Source organism: Piliocolobus tephrosceles, chromosome 5, assembly GCF_002776525.5.
Source record: "Piliocolobus tephrosceles isolate RC106 chromosome 5, ASM277652v3, whole genome shotgun sequence".
NCBI lineage: Eukaryota > Metazoa > Chordata > Mammalia > Primates > Cercopithecidae > Piliocolobus > Piliocolobus tephrosceles.
This window is the reverse complement of record NC_045438.1, coordinates 134,686,248-134,712,806: the sequence shown is the minus strand read 5'-3', so window position 1 is coordinate 134,712,806 and position 26,559 is coordinate 134,686,248. Positions and strand designations below refer to the sequence as shown.

At 54.9% G+C, this 26,559-nt stretch overlaps 1 protein-coding gene across 6 annotated transcripts in view; it reads right to left on the bottom strand.

The window, feature by feature from the left end:
• GRM4 (glutamate metabotropic receptor 4) overlaps positions 1-26,559 on the bottom strand; it is a 122,833-nt gene that overhangs the window by 73,089 nt on the left and 23,185 nt on the right. The window contains exon 1 of one of the 6 annotated variants that reach the window (XM_023212546.1): positions 13,559-13,656. The exons of 3 other annotated variants lie outside the window; for them this stretch is intronic. Coding sequence is in view for 1 of the 3 variants with exons in the window: in XM_023212545.1 (XP_023068313.1) it covers positions 4,708-4,806 (99 nt within the window). In the remaining 2 variants the exon portion in view is untranslated. Of the gene's footprint in view, positions 1-2,673; positions 2,768-4,707; positions 4,832-13,558; positions 13,657-26,559 lie in introns of those variants that run through there. 2 more of the 6 variants (XM_023212545.1, XM_023212548.1) reach the window with 2 other exon arrangements.

The window sequence follows — 26,559 nt, the reverse complement described above, 5'->3', positions numbered from 1 at the left end:
TGTGTGTGATCATGGCATGGTGCATGCCTGTGTGTATGTGTGTGATCATGGTGCATGCCTGTGTGTGAGCATGTGTGCATGCCTGTGTGTGTGTGAGCACGTGTGTATGCCTGTGTGTGAACATGTGTGCATGCCTGTGTGTGTGAGCATGTGTGCATGTGTGTATCCAGGCACACACATGTGTTTAGTGCTTGGATCTGCCCTCGGGCTGCCCCAGGCCCAGCCAGCAGCCTCACACAACCAGCCCAGGCGTGCTGATACCGGCTAGCACACAGGCGGTGACCCAGAACGCCACAGCTCCAGCTGTGGGTAACTGGTTCCCAGAATGGCAGCATCTGAAAATCCACTGAGGGCAGCTGGTCCACATCCCACGCCATCCAAAGGTGGAATGAGGATGCTGGAGGGCAGGGAATGTGTCCAGCGTCTCAGTGCCCACCCGGAGCACAGTAGTCAGGGTCTCTGAAGGCTGGAGCTTTGTTCAAGACTGTTCGGCTCAGTTAGGATTGAAATCCCCACCACAACCCCCACAAGGCCTCGTATGCCCCAAGTCAAGTGACCAGATGTCCAGGGCCATCACCACAGACACCCCAGGGGCTACCTGACAAAACCCACACTCCTCTTCCTGTGACCTTTTCTGTTAAAAGCACCTTGCCTTTCCTCCTCTGCCGTAATGCTTGGCACAGCACGTAAAAGTGTCCAGCACCCATCAGAGCCACCCTGCCTGGGGCTTGTGACCCAGCTTCGCTACCCAACTGTGCAACCTTAGGCAATCCAGTGAACTCTCTGGGCCTCAGTTTCCTCCCCATAAAGTCATCACAATCACAACAGAAAGGACTGCATCAGCAAATACACAAAAAGTGCTTAGAACAGGCCGGGCGCATGGGGGCCCTGGGCGAATGCTAGATATTCTTATTAGAGAGAAAGGCAGGGCTAGGATCATTGTGCCCATTTTGTAGATGAGGAAGCTGAGGCCTGGAGAGATGATAGTGTCCTCTGAGTATCCCCATCAGGAGATGTCAGAAACAAGGTGCTGACTGAGCTGCTCTGGCCCCTGTTCCCACCCTCCTGGGCACACCCTGCAGGCCTCCAGCTCTGCCCCACCCTCCCTGCTGACTCTGCTTTTTCTGTTCCATCTACAGGCCAGGCCACGCCACCACAGATTGAGTCTGGGATCTTGCATCCACCTCTGGCCACCAGCCTAGGCCCAGCCAGGACCCAGGCAGACCTTAAGATCCCCACCTGGCCGGCGCAGCCCCTATCGCCCAGGGAGCAGGGGAGCCTGCACAGGCCGGCACAAGCCCCAGGCTTGGCTGCATGCTCCTTGCCCTTCTGATCCTGGCTGCTTTAGGCCCTCCACCACCGGGCTCTCAGCATCAGCTGTTTGCTTCACAGATAAAAGCTAGTGATGCTTTTAGGTACATGAAAGCTGTGGTGGACAGGAACGTGTGGTTCAGAGAAAGAGGAGGAGAGTGCCGGCTTCCAAGAGCCTTGCCTGCAACATCCCCCACCCTGACTCCTCAGGGGCCTGAGCGGTACAGCCTCCCCCACAGGGCCTCAGCTGCAGAGATTGGGGCGGGGCGGCCAGAGGTGCAAGAGGAGGGGTTGCCAGCTGCCCTTTCCTTCCTCCCTCCCTCTGCGGGCTGGGAGCGGGTCTCGCCTGCACACTCAGTAGGGCTCCCCTTCACAGAGCACCTGAGCACCCCTCTGGCCAGGTGCTGGGGACACAAATTTAAATAACACTCAGAGAATCAGCCTAGTTGGGGGAGTCAGACTTGTGGCTGGGAGAACAAAGATTCCCCCCAATCTCCCATGGGCAAGGGAAGAGCCACAGGATGAGGGGAACAATGGCAGGGCCTGGGGGCCAGGCTGGCTGTGCACAGAGGCCCAGCCACAGGGGCTTCCCAGGCCCTGCTAAGGAGGGCGGGACTTTCCTGGGAGCCAGGGGAGCTGCGGAGGGAGCCTGGGCATGGGGACAGGTGGTCAGAATGGCCCTCAGCCTGCAGGGAAAGAGTCTGGAGAGGCAGGCCTGGCAGTCCAGGAGGAGGCGGCGAGTGCACTGCAGACAGTAGCTGACGCTGCCTGATCTGGGATAGGGGCTTTGGGGTGGAGGGGAGGTGGGTGGCAGGCACTTAGCGGGAGACTCACAGCATTGGGGATCAATTATATGTGGTCACAGAGAGAGTGGGGACCAGCAGGGGGTGCAGGGAGGCAGCAGAGGGAGTAGGGTGGGGCCAGCACACGGAGAGGACGCCAGCAGTCCCCAGCCTTCAGCCCTGACCAGGCCCATCGCTGATGCACACCACTGGGTTCAGGAGCAGAAGGTTAGAGTAACCTAGACAGCTTGGGACAGCCCCACGGAGGCCTCACACACCCATGCCCTCCATGGAGCTGTCCTGACCCCAGTGACCAAAGAACAAGGCCTAGGGGAAATGGCGGGGGGCACCTGGGCAGGGGACTGAGTGGGCACAACTGGGTGGTCTTTGGAAGTAGCAGGATAGGCCCCAGATCGGGAGACTGTCTGTCCTTACCCCAGTAACTCCTCCAGGGACACACACTGGGGCCCTTCCCCTTCAATGCCACCTTCCCTGACACCCGCCAGAGCCATCTGGCGAACACCAGCCCCTTCCCCACAGACCCTCCAGGAATTCGAATCAGGCCTGCCTGGGCACTCACCTCAGGACTTGACGCCCTCATTAATCAGATCGATTCCTCTGCTCTGTGGACGCAGACCAGCTGCCAACTCCTGCCCTGAGCATCCAGTCACTCTGGGGCCTGACCCTGTGCCCCTGTCTGGCCCTGGCCGGCCGGCGTGTGCCCCAGTGCAACTGATCAGTCTGCGAGGGCCCACCCTGGACCAGCCCGGACTCGGCCTTCTTCCTGGTAGCTGAAGAAGCTGCAGTTGCCACCCCAGGGCCCTTGGCCTCCCTTGCTCTGCTCCTCCCCCTGGCCTGGAGATGGACTTCCCCTCTGCCCAGTTCCAGGGTTGCTCTGGCCCTTCTCTGCCCCTATAACCTATGCCCCCCACGATACAGCCCCCTTCCTATCACACCGTGACCTGCAGTTTCCCCTCTGTGATGGAGAGTGCACGTCAGAGTGTCCTAGGCTGCAGGCACTATCATCAAAGACAGTAGAACTGGCCATGAGGCCCATGTGGTCCCTTTGCCTCAGCTGCTCCTGTGGCCACCAGCCTCCCCCCATACGCTCTCCCAGAATCCACCCATGCTCCTCCAAAGCTCTGTCTGCTCATTCATTAATTCACTCACTTGACCAGGTTTACTGAGCACCCACTGAGTACTCTGCATGATCCCTGCCTTCCTGGAACTGACATCCAAGTGGGAGAGACAATCGATAGTGAATGAATACACACAGAACTCATGCTGGGTGCTGGGCAAGAGCCATCAGCCCAGCATTTCAAGATCTCTGCCTTCTTGGGGCCACTTGAAAAGTTGTGGACAATGAGCTGAGAGCAGAGCATGCCCATCGCTTCTGTCCCACAGCACTGAACTGCAGTCCTGAGACCTACAGGGTACACATTTCCTCTGCTACTGTAAGCAATGGGTCCCTGAGCAATGTTCCAGCCCAGCCTGGGTCCCGGAGCACAGTGCCTAGCCAACCCCCAGAGAACATAGCAAGAGTTAAGCTGATGCTATTTTAAGCCACGGAGCTTTGAGGGTTGTTTGTTATGGCAGCATCACCTCGTCTATGCTGACAGACCCAAGGAGTGGTAAACATTAGGCTCCAGCTCTGGGAGAACTGGGAATGACTCTTATTTATCTCCACCTCAAGGCCCTGGATGTGTCAAGTTCACACTCATCACAGGCTGGTTTGGGCAGAATTGTATTGAATTAAATTCACACGCATACAGGCAATCCTCATCATCATGAGAGCTAACACTTATCGGGTGCTTACTATGTGCCAAGAACCGTCCTAAGTAGCTTCATGCACCCTAACACCTTCAATCTTATAATAGCACTATGAGGTGGGCCTTCTTATTCTCCCCATTTTTCTGAAACTGAGGTACAGCGATGTTAAGTCATTTGCCCAAGCTCACACAGCTAGTGAGTGGCTGAGCCAGGATTTGAACTCGGACTAGCTGCAGACTCCATGCTGCTGTCAGGTAAAACCTGTCTCCTCTGTACACGGTGGGCCTACACATGCATATGCATTTACATACACACATGCAACATCTACACACATACACTGAGAATCTGAGGGTGACGCTGCAGCCTCTAGTGAGAAGGCCGCCCCCATCTTGTGGGGCAGGATCCTCAGGGCAGCAGCCGGGAGACTAGCCCTGCTTCCTCTCCTTGCTGAGCCCCCGCCTCCACTCCTGGCTGTCAAATTAAGGGCTGAAGTGGCCCACTCGTCTCCAACACAAAAGATCGGGCAGGAGCCCTGGAAAGTTGTGTAAAATGGCTCTGCTTTGAGCAATAGCTAGTTTCTATACATAATTATTAATTTCATGCTTATTATATGCAAACCTGTCTCCCAGACGAGATGAAATTGATTTAATTAGAAATTCCATCATCAAGCCTTTTGCATCTGAACTTTTAATTAGGATCACCAACCCCACACGAGGTTGCCAAAGAGTGATCTCGTGGCCCCTGACTTCTCTCGCGGAGGCCAGGGGTATGGCCAGGACTTGTGGACCACCACTGCCACCTGTGCCCTAGTGGCCAGGTCAGGGTCCCTCACTAGGATCCTTACCTGTCCTCCATCCCCACAGCATGGCCCTGAAGTCCCAAGGGTCCTCTTTTTTCTCTTGGCACCATCATGGGGAAATAGCTTGGGAAGAGTTTGCACCATCTTGCAGCCAGCGGGAAGGACTGGGGCATTTAAGGTGTGCAGGGGACAGGAGCAATAACAGGCCTCCCCGCTTCCTGCAAAATTCACACACCAGCCTTCCTTTGGGAGCCCCTGCCAGGTACTAATAAAATGCCCTTTACGACTCAGCTCAGAGCAGTCCGTCAGAATTACCCGCAACATTTGGCATTTTAACAAAGCATTTTCATGCTCAACACCTCTGATCTCATCTCCAGCCACTCCCAGCTTGGCCTCACTGACTCAGCTCCAGTCACACCAGCCTCCTTACTGTGCCTCGAACTCTCCAGGCACACTTAGCCTCAGGGCCTTTGCACTGGCTGTTCCGCTGCCTGAATGCTCTTCCCCCAGATATGCATGTGGCTCGCTCCCTCTCATCCCTCACTTCAAGACTTTGCTCAAATGTCTTCTTCTCAAGCAGGCCTTCCCTGACCAATCCCACCTCCCTCCCCTGCACCCCACCTTCACCTCCTCTGCTTTGATTTTCTGCACAATGATCGCCTACTAACACACTATATTTCCTTACTTAATTCATTTAGTACCCATCTCCCTCCAAAACATCAGCCTGGAGCTTCATGTTATTCCCCCACTGTGTCTTCAGACACCTGGCACAGGACAGGCGTTCATTGAACAAAGGGGACACCTCATTCCCTCTGCACAGCCAGCCCATGAGACAAGCACCTCAGTGCTGAAGTGCCTTCAGCCGGTGAGGAAGCCGAGGCCCAAAGCCTCAGGGCCTTGCCAAGGTCACAGAGCTGGTCAGCAGCTCCAATTCTCACATGGTCTGACGCTGCACCTGGGCAAGCCAGTGGCGTCACTCTGCAGTAAGCGGGCCACACACGGCAGTGCCCAGCACACAGAAGGTGCTCTGAGGTCTCCTTCCTCCCTCCTGGGTTCAGGCAGGACCCTCTCTCTGGCATCCCTCACCTCCTGGGACCTGTCATACCGTGTCCCCCACCGACACCCCCAGAAGCAAATGCTGGGAAGCTGCCCCGTGACACCTCTGTCTCCCCATCCCCGGGTTCTGCCCAGCCTCTTTTCAGGAGAACAAGCGGACACTTAATTTCCAGGCCTGTTCAGAATTATGTTTTCCAGGAGAGAACCAGACAGACGCAGGCAACAGGCCTTTGAACAAATATTTCCCCAGAAAGCGCTTTATTCAGTCCCTTGTCTCACCCTTTTAAACATTATATGTTTTCTTAGGAGCCCAGGAAAAAAGAGGGGCCCGATAAGGTATGGAAGCTGGAGAAGAATAGAGGGCGTGGAGTGGAGAGCCTGGGCGGGGCTGACAAAGGAGGCGGCTCCATGCAGGCTCAGAGGCAGGGCCGCAGATAAGAGCGCCTGAGAGAGCGAGAGAGCGGGCGGAGGTGGCGGACTAGGGAGAGCAAACGCGATCCTCAAATCAGCACTTGTCCTATTTCATAGGCGAAATGCAGATCAATAAATTACGCTCACGTTTGCAGGTTTTACATGCTGACTCGGTAAACTTGTCAACAGTGATCCGTCGGGGGAGGCCAGGAGGAGCCCAGGTGGGCAGGGCAGAGGCCCATCGAGGAGCCCCAAGGGGCACAGCCATGCCCCCTTTTCCAAGGAGGGCTCAAAGTCCAACTTTCAGAGGTATGAAGCTGCCTCGCTGGGTGACCTTGGGCAAGTCACCTCCTTTGTGAGCCTCAGTCTCCTCATCTGTCCGCAAGCACCATGGTGAGAGACTGCGAGGGTCCCGAGGGAGAATGAGTGTTACAGAAGCCTGGGGAGAGGGGAGGAATTGGCCCAGACGTTGGGAGCCAGCCATGCACCTCTCTCACACACAGGAGGTGCGGCAGAGGCTCATGCACAGCCTCGCTTGGTAACCCTCACCACGGCCCCAAGGTAGGAAGCTGGAGCCCGATCCTCAGATGAGAAGCTGCCCCTCCGAAGCTGAGGAACGTGCCCGGGCTCACACACAGGCCCACCCAATGGCAAGCCGGGCTTCCTCTGTGCCACGGTGCTGTCTGTGGGCCAGGACACAGGCAATGCTGACCCTAGGTCACACCCAAATGTCCAAGGGGCAGGGAGAGCTGGGAGCAGCCCAGGGAGGCTGCGGGACCCAAAGGGGCCAGGCTGAGGGTGGGGCAGGGCGGGCTTCCCCAGGGCTGGGGACACAGAGCGGGCTGGGCCAGGGCCAGGCATCCTTGCCAGTGGGTGGGAGGCCGCAGCAGCACGAGGCTGCTGGAGTGTTCGTGTCATCATAACAGGACTGTCGGCTAACGAGCACCTACTCTGTGCCAAGCACCTCATGTGGATTATTCACTTCTCCCTCACACAATAATCCCATGAAGCGAACACTACTTATTACCTTCATTTTTCAGATGAGGAAATGGAGGCCCAAGAATACATGGAAACAGGATGACACAGCAAGTGGCAAAATGAGATTTGAACCCAGGTCTGTCTGGCCCCAGCCCCTGAGCACTCTCACCCCTGCTCCCTCCCCACCTGGTACACACTGCGTGTCCATTCCCAGCCTCCTGCCCTTTGCCTACACCATCCCCACACCCAGGAAGCAGCCTGGATGGGGAGCTGAGAGTCCCTGTTCCAGGTCTTTCCCCACCACATCCCTTGGGCGCCACTTCACATCTATAAGCCTCAGTTTCTGCATCTGTTCAATGGGGGCTTAATTAGATGACCACTGCTGCACTCACGGGTAAGGACAGAGGGGCCTCCACAAGGTGGGAGTAACAACATCCGAAAGCCCCTTCTCCCAAAGCCGACAATCCTCACACAGGCAGGGGCGGGCCTGGGAAAACCTCAGTGTGGCCCCTGGGGTGTCCGTAACTGCACCCCATGTCCCGATGACCGCATCACCAAGAGCACTGAGTGCCGGCAACGGGGCGTGGCTAGGCCGAGAAAATGAACCATGGTGTCTGCCCAGTGCGCTCTCGAGTCAAGTTAATGTGCAGTGCTGTGTGTAATATATTGCGCTATATTAATATAATATGATATAATGGGATGTATTACCATTATTGAACACATGAGCCGATAAAAGTCACATCACCATCTTTCCCCATAATTTATATCACAGCCAGGCCAGGGCCAGGCTGGCAGCCCCAGGCTGGCAGAGAGAAGGCCCTCCTGGGGCTCTGGGGGCTTCCACTGGGGAAAGGGAGCCTGACCCCTGGGAGGGGGCCAAAAACCAGCTCGGAAGGAAGATGCAGGCAAGGCTAGGTGACCGGCCAGGCTAGGGGTGCTGAGCTGTGGCTGGAGATGCTCAGTCCCTTCTCCCCAGTGCCAGTCCTCATTGCACTTGGCCCCACTGCAGTATTTGACCCGGGTAGTCCCTTCCTCGCTTGGTGGTCCCACTCCTGACACTCCTGGTCCCCTCCTTCCTCTCAGCTTCCTTTGCTTATCCTGCCTCTTGTCCCTGATCCGACCCTGGTGGCCCCCAGGGCTCAGTGCTCCCTTCCCTCTGTCTGCCTCTCCACTCACTCACTGGGGCCTGGGATTGCCCTCTCAGGGGTTCACCAGATCTCACCACAGCAGGCGAGGAGACAGAGCATACACCCCTGAGCTCCAGGCTCCCATCCAGCTGCTGTTCCCCTGGGCTATCCAATGGGTGTCCCAAACTCAACAGGTTCAAAGTCCTTCCCTGCCAGGTAACTGCTACTCTGCCTTCCAGCTGTGCAGGCCAGAGTGTTGACAAAGTCCTTGAGTCTTTTCTCACACATCCCAAACCTGATTTATCAGCAAATATTGTTGGCTCTACTTGAAGAGAGATCCAAAATCCAACCACGACCCACCTGCTCCATCAGGACCGCCCAGGTCCACAGCTCCAGCATCTCTTGCTGGGCTATCACAACAGGGCCCTTAGCCTCCTGCTGGTCTCCTGCCTCCCACACTTGCCATTCCCACACACATGCACAGTGCACTCCCACCTGGCAGCTAGAGGAACCCAATTAAAACCCGAGTGACACCACAGGGCTCCTATCTTTAAGAGGATCCCGGCCCGGCGTGGTGGCTCACCCCTGTAATCCCAGCACTTTGGGAGGCTGAGATGGGTGGATCACAAGGTCAGGAGATTGAGACCATCCTGGCTAACCCAGTGAAACCCCGTCTCTACTAAAAAATACAAAAAACTAGCCGGGCGAGGTGGCGGGCGCCTGTAGTCCCAGCTACTCGGGAGGCTGAGGCAGGAGAATGGCATGAACCTGGGAGGCAGAGCTTGCAGTGAGCTGAGATCCGGCCACTGCACTCCAGCCTGGGCGACAGAGCGAGACTCCATCTCAAAAAAAAAAAGAGGATCCCATCATGGCCAGGCGTGGTGGCTCATGCCTGTAATCCCAGCACTTTGGGAGGCCAAGGCAGGTGGATTACTCTGAGGTTAGGAGTTTGAGACCAACCTTGCCAACATGGTGAAACTCCGTCTCTACCAAAAATACAAAAACTAGCCAGGTGTGGTGGCCGGTGCCTGTAATCCCAGCTACTCGGGAGGCTGGAGCAGGAGAATCGCTTGAATCCGGGAGGCGGAGGTTGCAGTGAGCTGAGATCGCGCCACTCCACTCCAACCTGGGAGACAGCAAGGCTCGGTCTCAGAAGAAAGAAAGAAAGAAAGAGAGAAAGAGAGAGAGGGAGGGAGGGAGGGAGGGAAAGAAAGAAAAGAGGCTCCCTTCTCATAGAGTAAAAACCGCAGTCTTTCAATGGCTCCCAAAGCCTCTACACGACCTGCACCATTAGCCCCCTGGCCTCCCTTCCTGCCACCCTCCCCATCACTCACCCTGCTCCAGCCATTCCAACATCCATGTTGTTCCTGAACAGGCAGGAGCCCACCTCAGGGCCTTTGCACTGGCTGTTTCCACACACTACTTCCTGCAACACCACACCTTTCATTCACGCATCCAGTGAGGAATGTCTGCCTCTCGCTGGCACATCAGCCCCATGAGGGCAGGGGATAGATCTGCCTTGCTCACTGCTAGAGCCCCGGGACTTAGGACAGTGCCTGGCACCCACACCGCCATCTTGCAGGTTCTGCAAATAAATATTAATGACAACTACAAACAGGTGAGCCTGAGCAATGGTCGGCTTTCACCTGCTTCTCATCATCAGGTTTCTTCAAGATTCTGCAGGTTTCTGTCATATTAATGACAACTACAAACAGGTGAGCCTGAGCAATGGTCGGCTTTCACCTGCTTCTCATCATCAGGTTTCTTCAAGATTCTGCTGGGGGAAATTTTCTGCTTCCAAAGAGAATTTGGAAACTCCTGGTCTGGTGTGGATAAGGCAGCTGAGGAATGGATGGGCCAAGCAGCCAGCAATTCAGCCAAGACCACAGGCGGCTGGAGGCTGGCCCCTCCCTCCGCCCCGCACGGCCTCAATGGCCCTGGGGCAGAGCTGGCTGCTGAGCACTCAGCCTGCAGGGGGTATCTCCGAAGCCAGGGGTGAGAAGGATCCCAAAGGATCTTTGCGCGATTCCTGGCTGCCTCCCACGGCTGTCCTTGGACACTGGCAGCCCCTGGCTCTGACCTGATCTCTGGTAGTGCCCGCAGGAAGGGGCCCACATGCAGGTACTCATGGTAACCTTCCACTCCCTCTAGCACCTGGCAAGGGGGGAGGCAATATGGCTCCACCCCATGACGGACACATTCAGAATATACCTCCTGAGCACCTCTATGCGCCTGGCACCACGACAAGCACCAGGAGGCCACAGTAAGCAAAAGCAGACAAAGCTGTGAGCTCGTGAAACTGAGTCCAGCAGGAGAGCTGGCCTCTCACCAGACCCACACACCAACACACACAAAATCGTGATGTCTGAGAGGCGGTGGGGATGAGGGCCTGGAACAAGGTCCTGGATCTGGTCAGTGTAGCAATGGAGGGCTCCCCTGAGGAGGCGGCATTTGGCTGACATCTGGAAGATAGGTAGGCAAAACCCAGGTGAAGAGGGGAGGGAAGCACATCCCAGACAGAAGGCGCAGCAGGTACAAAGGCCCTGTGGCCAAGGGCCCATGGCAGGTTCAAGAAACTGAGAGGCCAAAACAGAGGATGGGAGACATAGCATGATGGGCAGGATGGGCCCTGGATACCAGCGGGAGGCCATTGCAGTGGTCCAGGTGAGAGGAGACAGCAGCCTGGACCGGGGTGTCTATGGAGATGGAGAGAAATATGACCCTCCCTCAAACTTCTGGCTCCTGGGTGTCTCCTCCTTGTGACAAACAGTTGACAAGCCTTGCCTAGACACTGAGCACACCAAAAACACAAGGGCCTGGAGCCAGGAGACAAGGCTAACAAGTTCTCCAAGGCCAGCTGCATGGTTCCCCTCTGGGCCAAGCCCATTCTTTCAAGAAAACAGGGGTGCTGTGGGTTCTCTAGCTACCTCTGCGGCACAGGCAGGGCGAGGAGGGGCAGAGACCCAGCCCAGAGCAGGAGAAGGCCACCCTGCCCCACCTCTGCCATTGCCACACTCCGCAGATCCGTGAGCTTGCCACGATGGGAAGACCTGAATTCTAACTCACCACATGACCTCAAAGCAGACGGTCCTCCTTCCTGTGCCCCAGGTTTCTCATCGAATAATCCTAACAGCCACTATAATAAGAGTTAACAGCTCTCAAGCACTTATGATGTGTCAAGCTTTGCTCTTAACACTGCTTATGCATTAATTTATTTAGGCCTCACCAGAAACCTGTTGCAGACAGAGCTGCTAGTGCCTAGCCCAGTGCACTGCTGAGGGGACTTGCCCAGAGATACTCAGCTGGTAAGTGGCTGACCCGGGGCTTGAACCCTCACAGCTGGGCTCTGCCTGCCATCACACTATGCTGCCTCCACAGAGAAATAAGGATTAGATGGAAGCAGCTGAGACCCTCTAGCTCTGTCATGGCTGCCTCCTATGATCCCCAGCCCAGAAATCCAACCTCCCAGCTTCTCTGGAAGGATGGCAGACCTGATTTGGGGTGGGCCTCTCCCGCAGCCCTTCTACTTCCCTCCACGCCTGCAGAGACCTTCCAATGTCCAGTTCAGTGCCCACAGTGTGCCAGGTGCTGAGATGTGGCAGAGAACAGGGCAGCCCCTGCCCTGTATTGAGAATCTGCTTCCACCATCTCCTGGCTGCCCACCGAGGTCTTCTGCTCACGAAGGCACTGGCACCAGCCCCCCATCCCTCCCTCTCACCTCCCCTCCCGTACCGGTGCACCTCGAGGTCCCCTCTCAGGTAGAGCGCCTGCAACCCTCACTCAGGTCTGCTCCAGGGACCCGCCTGTGATAGTGCTTTCCACCGTCATCTCCCTTCATGCCACCCCTAGAGCAGCCCTTCCCAGTAGGAATTATTACCCGCCACTCAGGGTGAGGACCTGGGGACTAGAGAGAAGTTGCTGTCCTCAGCTGCCAGCAGCTGACTGAAGCCCAGGCCCACTAATGCCAACCCCTCGTTGATCTTAGCCCTTCCCACCCTGTCCCACCCACTCAGGCCCCTGCCCCAGAATCTTCATAAAAGGCGGAAGGTTGGCAAAGCTCTGCCACCACCAACCCAGGCCTCATTGGGTCCCTGCAGGGGCTGCCTCTGGAGCAGAGCCTGCAGAGAGGCCTGCCACCCCAGTCAGCAGGCACAGCCAGGCCTCCCGGGCACCAGCAGACAGTGGGCATCTGCAGAGTACATTCAAAGAGGGGCCCAAAGCCCTGCCCAGTCCTCCAAGACCTCCACAACGCCTGCTGCCCAGTCTCAAAAGCGAATTTCTGTTCAAACGCACCCATGTCTCCTGGAAGGGGGCCTTTAACCATAGACTCTTAGCTGTGGAGGGCAGGACTACCCCCTATGGTGTCCTTGACTGGGGCCTCTGGCTTCTGCTCGCCTGTCTCCTGTGACAGACAGCTCACCACTCTACACAGTAGTCAATTCCAGCACCTGCGGCTGCCAGGCTTTCAGGATACTGAGCTGAAGTCTGCCTCCCTGTCACTTTCATGTGGTTCCGAGTTCTCTGGAGCCATGGAGACCCTGCCTGTGCCCTCAGCTGGAAGGACCACCAAGGCTCTTTGACTCTCTGTTCCATGTACACCTCCCCAGCAGCCTGCTCCCCTTCCCTTGGTGGTCTAGGTCCACACATGTGCACACGGACACATGTGGGACACAGTGAGTCACATGTTCAGGCACAACCGTCACTTAAACCATGGTGTCCCTTGGGAGGCTGAAGTGGGCAGATTGCTTGAGCCCAGGAGTTCAAGACCAACCTGGGCAATACAGCAAGACTGTCTCCACAAAAAATTTAAAATTAGCCAGGCATGGTAGAGAACAACTATAGCTCCAGCTACTCGGGAAGCTGAGGTAGGAGGATCGCTTGAGCTCAGGAGGTTGAGGCCACAGTGAGCCATGACTGTACCACCGCACTCCAGCCTGGGTGAAAGAGCAAGACCCTGTCTCAAAAACAACCACCAAAAAAAAAAAAAACCCACTTGTTGTCCCAAGCCCTCCTACATTGAAGGAAAGCCTTGGCCCTGCGTCGGCTCCACGGCCTCACTTACCTCTGCTCTTCCAGCCCCACTCCCCCACAAACCTGGCCACACTGGCCTCCTGCAACAATCCCCAAGCACCCTAAGCATGGCCAGCCTCAGAGCGTTTGCGTGTGCAGTGCCCTCTGCCAACTGGGCTTTTCCACAGAATGTCCTCCTTCACACCATTCACATCTCTAATCGAACGTCACATTATCAGAGAGGTTGTTGCTGAACATCTCAGCCACAGCAGCCCCACTCCCTGCCCCCTTACCATACCCCTTCTCAGCCCCACCTTACATGACACGTCTCTCCTGGAGCATGTGTCTGCCTCAGCCTCCCCGCCATGCCTGGGTGCTGGGCTGGTAGCACCTGCAGCCCGTGAGTCCCCAAGGCATCAGAGATCAAAGTGGTGCCCCTCCCTGGCCCAGGCTGCAGGCCATCTGTCTTGCCTGGCAGCTCTCCTCTGCCCAGCCTTCCTCCAGCTCAGGCCTGGAGGTGAGGAGACAGCAGGAAGTTCCCCCCAGGGCAGGTTGGGAGTGACAGCCCACAAGGGACAGCCTCTCTCCAGGGGAACCCTGTGCCCCACAGACTGCAAGGAGCCAAGCAGAGACAGGGCTCCCCATGGGCACGCTCAGTCTCCCCAAGGCTGGGGGCAGCTCTAGACAATCCGTCTCATGCATCTGGGTATCAGCTGACAGCAGCAGGGGCCAGGGAGGAGGAGACATACACAGACCACACATACACACACACACACACACACACACGCCAGGATCCAGCCCTTCCAGGAGCCGGTGGAGGCATGCTCTGAGACAGGCAAGGTCACTCAGGCACACAGGTGCACTGAGCATCCCTACACAACCCCACCCCACACACATTCAGGAGCAGCAGCTCAGGCAGGTGTGCCCACATGTGTATGAGGAGCCACTCTTGGACTCATACAGGGCTCTTGGTGGTAAGTACAACCAACCGTGCAAACACACACACAAACACACATATAGAGTCAGCACTGGTGAAGGCAGCATTAAGGAAATGCTGTGTATTTTGGGGAGCACGAGAGTGTTCATAACCCACCCCAGATCCTGCCATCCTGCCCCACTGCCCATCAAGCAGCTGGAACTCTTAACTGCCCACGGTAGGCAGAAAAGTGCTGGCCCCCATCAACACCCCAGCAGGGGACAGCTTTCTGCAGGGCTGGATCCTGCCCGTGGGAGAACCAGTCTGGCAGGGGCAGAGCTGCAGGTGGGCGAGAGCTGATGTGCTGGGTGGGGGTCAACATGGGCAGCGGCCAGGTGGCAGTGGGGATGGAGGAAGATTAAGGTCGCTGGGCACTGGCACCAGCTTGGGGATGCCCAGAGGCTGCCCCCCTAGGCACCATGGGCTGGAGTTGGCAGCACTGCCTCTCTCCTCAGTCACCAGCCTGCCTAGGAATTGGCACTGCCTGGGGGAGGGTGCCCAGACCAGGCGCACCCCCACCTGTTCCACTTCCTGATTGTCCAGATCTTATTGAGGTTTCTCAATAAGAAAAGGAGCCTCGCCCGGAGATTCTGAAATGGGGAGGCCTCCTCACTCACCCCAAGTTGCACCCAAATAAACGTAGTAGAAGGGGGGACATGACCACTCCTGAGAGCCCTGCTTCAGCCCAGGGAGGAGAGAGCAGTGCCTGTAATTTGTTTTAATAATCCTGCTGAACTGGGAGAAAATTAACAAATGAGAAACCAGCTTGAAATTAATCAAACTTCTCCCTGTCCATCCCCCCACCTTCCATCTTAATGAAGGTTATTTATCCAACGAGCGATAAAACACAGAATTAAATTAAACAGGCCCTTTCTTTTCCTTCTCTCCCCCCGCCCCAGGGAGGCAGCATCTCCCTGCTTACAGCTCTATAAGCCATGCCGGGCTGGCGGCCATGGCAGACCCATGATTCCTGGACGCCAATCAGAGGGGTTTCCCAGAAGAAGCCCCTCAATTAGTGCATTCCCTGTTTGGGTCTCACTGACAGCTCTCTGCCAAAAATATGAAAGGCAGTTAACCACCCTCCTGAGGTGGGAGAGAGGGAGGTCCCTGTTGTTGGGTCTTATCTGATGCAGCTGGGGGGACTCACCAGTTTCTCTGTGGGGGACAGAAGGGCCTGAGTGTGGAAGGTGGGGAGTGTGAGCTTCCCCCAAAATGAGGACACTTTAGTGCCCATGGCAGGTTCCAGCTGGAAACTATCCTGGCCCCAGCTTCTCGGTGGGAAGGGGTTGGAGGTGGCAGGAGTGGCTCAGGAAATACCTGTAGTGAAAACAGGACTCAGCCCCCCGCCCCATCCCCTGCCTGGCTCCCTCCTTTGCCTGGGGCCCAGGGCATGAAACACCAAGAATGGGAGTGACACAGATGCCCTCACCGCACCTCTCAGCCAGGGATGCTCCCATACCCCTAACTTCCTCTGTCAGTTCGCTAGGCATCTGCTTCCCCAAACTGCTCTTCCCTGCATCTTTGAATCCATTTATGTTTTCACCAGGACAGTCTTTTGGAGTCACAGGTTGCTAAACAACTGCTCTCAGGGTCTGTCCTTAACCATTCCCTTTGGTCATTCCCTCTGGCTTCGAAAATTGCAATAATAATAGCCTTCCATTTACAGCTTTTACATACATTCTCTGTTTTCCTTCCTTCCTCCCTCCCTTCCCTTTCTTCTTTCCCTTCCTTCCTCCTTTCCTTCCCTTCCCTCCCTCCCTTCCTTCCTTTCTTTTCATTTATTTCTATTTTAGAGATGTTGCCCAGGCTGGAGTGCAACAGTGCAATGACAGCTCACTACAGCCTCAAATGCCTGAGTTCAAGCGATCCTTCCACCTCAGCCTCCTGATAAGCTGGGACCGCAGGTGCTCACCACCACGCCTGGCTAATTTTTAAATTTTTTTGCAGAGATGGGGTCTCACTACGTTGCCCAGACTGGTCTCGAACTCCTGGGCTCAAGCGATTCTCCCACCTCGGGATTACAGGCCTGAGCCACCGCGCCTGGCCATGCTCCCCCATTTAAACCTAACGTCGACCCAGGTAGGGACATATTTGTCAAAATGCCCACTTTATAAGGAAAACAGATGCAGGTTCTTGGGCAGGGTTTTTCTAGCAGTAACTGGAGGTCCCAGCTTGGGCTGAGGTTTGAGGACTGGGGTGGGACTTGGAGGGAGGATGGGGCTCTGCAGAACTGCCCAGCCCTCTGAAAGCCTCCTCGGGGGCTTTCTGTGGAGCAGGACTGAGGCTGATGACCCTCGGGGAGGAGTGACGGGAGAAGGGAGGAAGGAGAAGCGAGGGAGCAGGGTGCAGCTGAAGGCTCTAACAGTGCTACAAATCTGGTCCTCACATGGCAGCCAGGGAGCACTTTTTAAAACGTAAGTCTAATTGTGTCATTCTGCTTAAAACCCTCCAAGACTATCTACTGCACCTGGAGTAAAAGTCCTCCTCTGTCTCAGAGCCCACAGGCCCTGCTGACCCAGCCCTGCCACAGCATCCCCTCCCCTCTGAGCAACCCCCTTGCTCCTCAGATGGACCAAAAACATTCCTGCTTCAGGGCCTTTGCATTGGCTGTGCCTGCCACCCAAAACACCACCCAGCCACCAGGCTGCCTTCCTCACTCAGCTGGGTCTGTGTTCCAAAGTCCCCTACCCAGGTCTTCCTTGACTGCCTTGTGTACAAGAACCCTTCCCCCCCTTCACCACTCTCTAGCCCCTGGCCCTGGGCAGGTCCCCTCCACAGCACCTGTCCCCACTCATGTAAATGATTACACCATGTCTCCTGTCTTTCTCCCCTGTCCAGAAGGTCAGCTCTGTGTGGGCAAGGATGGTATGTGTTTGACTCACTCTGCCGCATTCTCAGCCCAACCCAACATCTGCTCCTAAAAGATGCTCACCAACTATTTGATGGATATATGAACCAATGGATGTCTCCATGCATAAGGCCATTATCCGGGCCACCATCGTCTCCAGGCTGAACTGTTCCATCCGTCTCCTCATCACTCTCTCAGCTTCAGGCCTTGCCCTGTAACCAACCCTCCAGTCCACACCCAAAGGAATACTTCTAACTCCCAAATCCAGGCAGGCACCATCCTGCAGGATCAAGTCCACCTTCTTGATCTAAGCCCCCTGATGTCCCCCAGCCCCTCTCCACTTACCCCCTGCCCAACTCTCCCACATGCCACATCTCTGTCACAGACAAGCCCAAGGTCCCACCTGTGCCCACCCTCTGCCCTGAGGACACTGCCCGGCTCCACCTCTGACAAGAGCTGTCCCATGCACACCTCGTCAGAACTGCCCTCGCCCTCCTCCCAGCCCCTAGACCCTCGCCTGTACCCCTCACAGCCCTCCCACACCCCAATTCGAGCTGTGGCAAATCACATGCCCGTCACACCTCCCCATCCAGGAAGGACCCAGATTTATTCACTTGGCAATCCTGCCCATCCCCACCACCTGCTCTAGTATCTTGCACAAACTTGGAGCTCCATACATGTTTGCTGAATCAAATGGAATCCATTCAAAACACAGCCCAGGGAGCGTGTCCATTAAGAGGGGCCTTTCCTCCAGGTCGCCAGCATCTCAGGCTGGTTTGAGGACAAACAGACCTTAAAGTGCCACTAATCACTGCACCCAGGAGCAGTTGTCCCCAGATTCTGCTAACCTCTCCTCAGGGGTTGCCTGGGTGCAAAGAGATTCACCATTCATCAGGGTTGAGAGGCGGTCAGGGCCCTGCCTAAATGGCAATGTGCTGCCTCTGGGCCAGCCACCAGCCAGAACAGCAGCTCCTGGCCCACTCCACAGCTTGCATGTGTGCGTGTGTGTGTGTGTGTGTGTGTGCATGTGTGTGGCCACCCCCGTGGGTGAGGACAGCAGGCACAACACAGCCACTGCTGAATTATTTATTCCCTACATTGTTAGCGCAGTAGAGAGAGCAACCTTGTCTCCAGGCTTCAATTAAAATATCACGGCACCCGCACCGTCTGCCCGGCCACATGCCCAGCTCCCACCAAAACTGGCAGGAGCGCATCCTCTGGGAATTGCTGCCCCTTCCCCCGCTCCCAGCCACGAGGCCCTGGTTCAGGACCTTGGACAGCAGCCTCCAGGGGTCTGCCCCGAGACACTCGGCAAACCTTTCAGGCCTCTAAAAGACCATTTAGTAAATTGATGCTCTGAAAGAGCCTTTCTAGCTTCCCAAAGGGGCCCTGGGACAAGCCTTGCTGGGTTTTGGGCCTAACTCCAATCCTTTGCCTGCTCCCAGCCCTCCCTAAATAACTGTACAGCGCGAGGCTGGAGGAGGAATTCCAGGTTCTCACCCTAGTTCTTCAGGCTCCAGGAGGAACTGCGGACACATCACACCTCCCTGGGCTCCATTTGTTATCACTCAGAGAATGCAAATGAAGTGGCCAGACTGTGACCTCCACGGACAGTCAATCAGTGGAAAGGGACTTTGAAAAAGTAAAAATGAGGTACCAATGTTGGCCACACCAGAAGAGGGCTTTAATTATATACAAGTGGGTTTTCTGCGGCCTCACCACCCTTGTCCAACCTGGAAATCCCTGATTCTGGGGCACAGGCTCAGAATGAAGAAAGAGCTGACGGATCCTTCAGGAGCTGGCTGGGTCACAAACTAACTGGGTCACCCACGAGATTTAATTCAACAACCCCCGGACTAGAATATGAGGCCGAGTGAAATCAAAGTGGGCGAGCTGAAAAAGAGCAAGAAATTCTAAACACATGCCGCCTAGAACTGCAGAATGAGCACCGGCTTCAGGGACAGGCAGCACCGCAGGCCTCCACTGCTTTCTGAGCAAGCCTCAGTCTCCTCTCCTGTAAAATGGGGCCAGTGATACTGACTTCCTAGCGGGTGACTCGCACAAGATAACCTGTGAAAACACCTAGCACACGCCAGACACATAAATCCAACCATTCATTTTATTAAGCATCTACTATGTTCCAGGCATGGGAGACCACAGCAGGGAAGAAGAGAGACACGACCTTGCCTCGTAAAGCTGACACCCCAGTAACCAGGGTTATTCTCTTCAGGATAGCAGAAGAGGGGGCATTGGAGATGGGCCTCAAAACAAATGTGGGATTACCAAAGCAAAGAAAGGTGGCAAGAAGGTACAGTCTCTTTGGGAAAATGATCGGCAGTACCTCCTTAAGCTAATCATTCATGCAACCTACGAGCCAACAATTCCACTTAAAATATGTATATGAGAAACGAGCGTTTTACATCCACTAAAGGACACAAATGTTCAGAGCGGCTCTATTCATAATAGCCAAACACTGGATTCAGCCCAAATGTCCAGTGGCAGCAGAAAGGGTAAATAAATTATGAATTACCCAAACAATGATACAATGAAAGAATACAGAGCAATAGCAGCGAGCAAACCACCAACAGACCCAACCCCAGGGGGTTATCGCAGACAATGTGAGCAAAAGAAGCCGGACATAAAAACCTCGCTGCACGATTCTCTTTACATGAGGCTCAAAACCAGGCGACACCAGTACACAGTTAGAAATCAGGCTATTGATTATCCTTGGGGAGGAGAGGATATTAACTAGGAGGGGCTCAAGGGAGCTTTCTGGGGCACTGAGAATGTTCTCTGTCTGATACGGGCACATGCATTTATAAAAGTTCAACAAGTCATGCACCTGAAATTTGTGTATCTTACAGTGTATAAGTTGTACCTCCATTTTAAAGAAAAATGTAAAGGAATGAAAAGGCAGACAGAGCATTCTTCAGGGCAGGTGGACCCTCAGAAGCAGAGGCCCAGCAGATGGGAAGCTGGGGGGATTTAGAGACTGGCCTAGGGGGAAATGGAACTGAAAATGGCAGGGCCAGAGGGAGGGAATGAAGATGAGGTGGGCGAGACAGGCTGGGCCAGTCCAAAAGGGCTTCCAAGGCCGTGCTAACCTGGGAGCCTCAGGGGTATCTGCCTCCTTCTACCAGGCCCCCCTGCCACGAACCCCACCTGTCCATAGTGAAGGATACTTGTGAGGTCATCCCTCCCTGCCAGCCTGGCTCCCTGCCCACCTACTCCCTCAGCTGCCATACTGGATTAAATCCCTGAGTTGAATTTCTGGGGTTTAGGGGGCTTTCATCCTGAGCACGCATGAAGTGAAGCCATGGTCCCTGGCTCCCATGCCTGCAGTTCATCCAGCACCCCAAGTATCACCTGGGACACCTGGCTACCTCCTACAGTCCACCTGCCACATCCACCTCCTCACCCGCCCCCACGGGGAGCTCACCTGAGCACCTGTCTTTCGCAGGATAACTGCTCCAATTAGGTAGGGCTTCCCACCTCCTGCTCCTCACCACCCAGCACCCAAGGCTGCACCATCGCATCTCCTCATGGAGAGAGAGGCCATTGGAAATGCACAGATGCAGCCAGGGAAGCAGCCCCAAGACCTCACATCCAGCCACCAGCGAGACATGGTACATGAAAGATGCGAGGGCCCCCCATGGGTGATGACCTAGCCATTGAATGAATGCCAGGCTTCAAAGACTAATCAAGGATATTGGAACATGCTCACCACTGTAGTCTAGTGGACAAAAGCTGGCTATAGAACAATATAGATGTTGTGATCTCAATTTGGTAAATTACACAGAAGAAAGGCTAGAAGGAAATACACACACGTATCAAGGTTGTCACCCTGGATAGCAGAATGAGTGAGCAATTTCAATTTGCTTCTTCACGCTTTTCTGTCTTCTTCCAAACCTGCGACAAACATGCTGGCTTTTATAACCAGCACAACAGAAAGGGCCTAAGGGACATTAAGCCACACTCACACAGGGACCCATGGCTGCCTGTTCCGTGCTTAATGGGATAGAGCAAGGGCTGACCTGATTCCAGCCTGCAAAGCACCCACAGGCTCCTGCATTAAGAGCTGCTGGACTAGGAGGACACACTCATGACTTTCAGGTGTGTGCAGGGGCAGGGCACTGTGCTGGGGCCTGGGACCCTGATTCGAAGCCCAGCTCTGATTCTAACTGGCTGAGGTGGCCCCCCACACATTAACTTCTCTGGGCCTCAGTTTCCTCATCTGTAAAAAAGCTGTCCTGACCGCGTTGTAGGACTCTTGTGTGGAATGATCAAGAAGTGACTGTGAAGGCTGTAAATTGTGAACTACTGGGATTTATCCCTGAGTTCCCTATTACCGTTCTCCACCAGGCCCTCTGTCCCATTGCAGTTTCTGAGAAATGCCCAGAAGCCACCTACAGCAGGCATCTGAAAGTCCTGAAAACCGTGGGCCATCCTCACATGCTAATTCCCAAGGTGCACATAAAATATGCATTTTTTAATTGAACTGGAAAGCAAACAAAAGCGAAGGAAAAACCCACCTCCTTGTTCAACAGCAAAATTGAGGGCCTGTCGCAATCTTCAGTAAACATTTACCTAATGAATACAACTGTACAAACTGGAACCAAACCCACTAACTTAATCTCTCATGAAGATTAAAATGGTCATGGTTGAATCAGGTACTTGCTGCTAACTTCCAACAGGTTCTCTGCCTCGCTTCTTTTAGGAACTGAGATTTGTTTTCCTATATTGACACCTCTCTGTTAAAACAAATAAAAATGTGTGGTTCATCCCTCTAGATTCTGTGGAGATCCACAAAAGAAACAGGTGATGAGGCCAGGCACGGTGGCTCACGCCTGTAATCCCAGTACTTTAGGAGGCCAAGGCTGGTGCATCACCCGAGGTCAGGAGTTCAACACCAGCCTGGGCAACATGGAAAAACCTGGTCTCTACTAAAAATACAAAAATTAGCCAGGCATGGTGGCAGGCGCCTGTAATCCCAGCTACTCAGGAGGCTGAGGCAGGAGGATTGCTTGAAACCAGGAGGCGAAGAAGGTTGCAGTAAGCTGAGATCGCGCCACTGCACTCCAACCTAGGTAACAGAGCGAGACTCTGTCAAAAAGAAAAAGATAAGAAAAGTTTTTTAGAAAGAAAGAGGGAGGGAGGGAGGGAGGGAGGGAGGGAGAGAGAGAGAGAAAGAGGTGATGAAGTCCCTGACCTGCTACATGAGGCCAGGTCGGGATCGGCCACAGGGCCTCCTTCTGGGCATGTCCTGCAGAGATGGAGGCCCAGCCACAGGGCACCACTGGACCAGTCCTGCCCCTCTCTAGCAGGAGGGCAAGGTGGCCACGTCAAGGGAAATTGCAAACACACCTGCCCTTTGATCCAGCCCTCTGTGGGGAGGAGTCTGTCCTGCAGAGACGTGCAAAGTCGCCCATGCAAAGACTTCCACAGCAGCTCTGTCGGAGCCTAGACTGGAAACCACCTAATGTCCATTATGTGGAGACCAGAAGCAGGGGCACTATGCAGCCACACAAAGAAAAAGGTCCTTACACACTGACGAAGCGTGTCCCTGGGAATGCTGCAAGGTCACCCAGCAGGCACTGCAGCTTCGGGGGCATAGAGGTGGCAGAATGCAGGGCCATATATATGCATTTAATCCCCTTCCTACCCTAGGTCAGTGGTGAGGATCTCCAAAGAACCCAGCCTCTGCAAGCGTGCAACACGCAGCCCAGCCCGTGTGCAGGCCTGAGGTTCTTTGGAAGGGTGCACAGGGAATAATGGCTGCCTCCAGGGCCAGGCTGGGGTGGGGGCGTGTCTCTTGGTACCCTGAAGACTGAACCATGGGAATGTATGATACATTCAAACAGTAATACTGTAACTTAAAAGAATGCCCAAAGATTTTGCATCTGTGGGGTTGAGGAAGCCAGGCCTGGGGAACCCAGTCTCCTCCAAGGCCACTGAATAAAGGCTCATTCAGGAGAGAAACCCATCTTTTAAGGAGACACTCAGGCACCCCTCCCCAGCACGCACACCCTTTCCCTCCATGAGACCTCAGCACACGGCCTGGGGCTCCCTGGCCTGGGGCTGGGAGGTGAGGGAGGCAGTCCTGGCCAGGTCCTGTGGGGGTGAGGGAGGGAGGGAAGGCAGGTGAGAGGGCTCCTGGCTTCCCCTTCTTTCCCCCTGTTGGGTTTGTTGTACTTTCCTAATTGATTTTGTGTCTGTGTCCCTGGGATACTTAGGACCATCTTAGAAAACCACTTAAGGAATTTAAAATAATCAAAGTACTTATAAGGCACTTAACATCTCCTGGCACTTCAGGCTTCTCATAAACCTCCTTCCAGCTGCAACCAGAGACCGGCTGTCAGGAGCTACCACTTCGGGCAGGAAGGTACCTTTGTCATGTCCCCAGCTCCTGCCACATCACCCCCTCAGCCCCAGCAGCCTCCCAGGAGCAGAACAGCCAACCTCCACACACGAGCACATCACGCCCTCTCTCCGGGCCTCCAGGCCTTTGTCCTGGCTGTTCCCTCCTCCTGGAATGACCTCTTTGCCAGCCAGCAGCCCTCAACCTAGCTCACTGTGTCCTAACCACTGAGTCTCAGCATTCATTCTCCTCTTACAGGAAGCCTTCCCTGACTCCCCCACCCCCCAATTTACATTAATAGACCCTGGCACCTTGGGAAAACCTGTGTTTAACAGGCCCTGGAGGATTCCAAGAGGGAGGCAGGACTGGAAACCATTCCCTGAGCAGAATGTAGAGAGCAACGGGGCAGCACTGAAAAAGACTGGCAGGCTTATTCCCCACGGGCCTGCAATGCCCCATCTGGGCATGCACTGCCAGGAGCTCCCCCAGAGCGTAAGGACACATCGGCAAGGATGTTGTAGAAACAGAAAGATCACTGTGGAATCACTTGGGTGCCCACAACCAGAGGATGAACAAGTAACTGTACAGGGGCATGGTCATACCGTGGAACATTACACAGCAAAGAAAATGAGCACAGCAACCACAGAGCCACATGGCACTGAGCCAAAAAAGCAAGTGGAACACGTGCAACATGATCTTATTTTTATCATGCATGAAACACAAAAGATAAGCCAGGTACAGTGGCTCACGCCTGTAATCCCAACACTTTAGGAGGCTGAGGAGGGAGGATCACTAGAAGCCGAGAGTTCGAGACCCTGTCCCTTCAAAAAAGTTTAAAACTTAGCCGGATGTGGTAGTTCGTGCCCATAGTTCTTGCTACTCCAGAGGCGAGCAGGAGGAGGGTCACTTGAACCCAGGAGGTTGAGGCTGCAGCAAGCCATGATCACACCACTGAACTCCAGTCCAGGTGACAGAGGGAGGAGACCTTGTCTCTTAAAAAAAGAAAACATGCAAAATAAAACTAAATATTATGTGTGGGGATATGTACATATATTTTTGTTTTGTTTTGTTTTGAGACAGATTCTTGCTCTGTCACTCAGGCTGTAGTGCAAATGGTGTGATCTCGGCTCACTGCAACCTCCACCTCCTGGGCTCAAGTGATTCTCCTACCTCAGTCTCCCAAGTAGCTGGGATTATAGGCGTGCACCACCATACCTGGCTAATTTTCATATTTTTAGTAGAGACAAGGTTTCACCATGTTGGCCAGGCTGGTCTCCAACTCTTGACCTCAAGTCATCCACCCACCTTGGCCTCCCAAAGTGCTGGGATTACAGGCATGAGCCACCGCACCCAGCCTGCAAAGTTCTCTTTCTTAAACAATTTTGAAACTGTTACTGGCAGATATCAGTATGCGGCCAGGTCTTGGGTACAGGGTAATTCATTATATTATCCTCTATAATTTTCCATATGTTTTAAATCATTTATTAAGATATATGTACACCTTGGTAAAAGAGAGAAAGCCCTTCATGACAGACCCCCATTGAACACGCCACTCATTTTCAATAAAGTGAAAGGCGGCATGGTGAGAGCAGCGCACACTCCACTTCCTGCTGAAGTCTCCTCTCAGAACAGACCCGACCCTGGAAACCACTCACCCTCACACATCGTCCCTCAGTCCTAAGCCTCAGACTCCTTCCCTGGCTAGGGTCTCCCAACTGGGATTCATTCCCTGGGATTAAGGGTTGTTCTCTTCCAGCTGCTCTGCTGTGGGGACCTCACTGGACTCCCCGACAGCTTCCAGAGCCTGAGCTGGGTCGGAGGGAGGAGACTGCACTGAACATAAACACCACCCTCTGCAGGGCCCTGACAGAGGTTGATGCTGCCCATCCTCCCCTCAGCCACAGCCCCAGGGACAGAGAATGAGGCAAGTGCTACCTCTGTCCGCTCCCATTAGGGCCCCGCTCTGCCCAGCCAGAGCTCCCTCTCCAGGAGATTTCAACTCTGATGACTTTTCAATCCCTCTTCCGCCCTGTAGCTGGCTGGAGACCAGGACCAGGCAGTGCCTTCGAGGCGGATCCCCGCTCAGGGCACCTGTGCTGGGCCAGGGGCAGGGCTGAGCAGAGCATCCCTCCTCCTGGGGCACCACCTCTCAGTAGACCCCAGGGAGAAACTGAGGCCTGGAGACAACTGAGGTCCAGGAATAAAGGAATGAGAGGAGGGATAGGGAGGAGAATCCAGCCTCCTCCTCACACGCAGGCCCACTTTACAACAGCTCCTGTTTCCTCAGTGCCTACAATGTGCTAGGCATTGAGCTAGTCACTTTGTGCTGTTGCAGCTAATGCAGCCACTCTACCCATTTTACAGATCTGGACAGTGGGTTCCGCGAGGGTGAGTGGTCTGCCAAGGCCATAGAGCCACGTGGCAGTGCCGAGGCTTGAACCCAGGTTGTGGTTTCCCTTCTGAAGCTCTGCACCCGGCCAGGTCTCCCCACATCCCTGGGAAGTCTGCAGAGCCAGCCCTCCTCACCCCACAGGCAAGGAGAGCAGGGCCCTGAGCAATGCCAAGACTTGTGGGATTGAGGGGCACTCTGAGTCGGAGGGAGGGGTCTGGGTGGGGTGGGTGCCCACCAGGAAGTGCTCAGTACTGAGATGCCCGAGGCCATAATCAAGGTATGAGGCAGGTGGGCAAGCAGGTGGGCAGCCAAGTAGGCGAGAGGCTGGGATGTGTCCCACAAGGAACAGGTGGGCTTGACAGCCATTCTGCCTCCAGCCCTTAACCACAGGCCACCAAGGCTGAGGCTGTCCCACACCACCCAAACAGAGAGGGAGCCCCAACACTGTCTCTGTGCTTGGGTGGTGTGGGACAACAAGGGAGTCCAACAGGCCCCGGGGGAAGAAAGAGATGGGGTGGAACATGTGAGAGGGGAACAGAAAGCCACAGTCAGACAGAAGGAGGCAGGGAGCTAAGGACATACAGACAGGGAAAGAGGGGGCAAAACTGTGTTCCGGCTCCCCTACCCGCCACAGCGCTGCGGGCCACCACTCTCCACATGGAACCAAGCATCGAGGCCGGCCCTGCCTCTCCTCACTGCCCCCAGCCCAGGCCTCCAGCGAGTGGCAAGCATAAAGGTCAA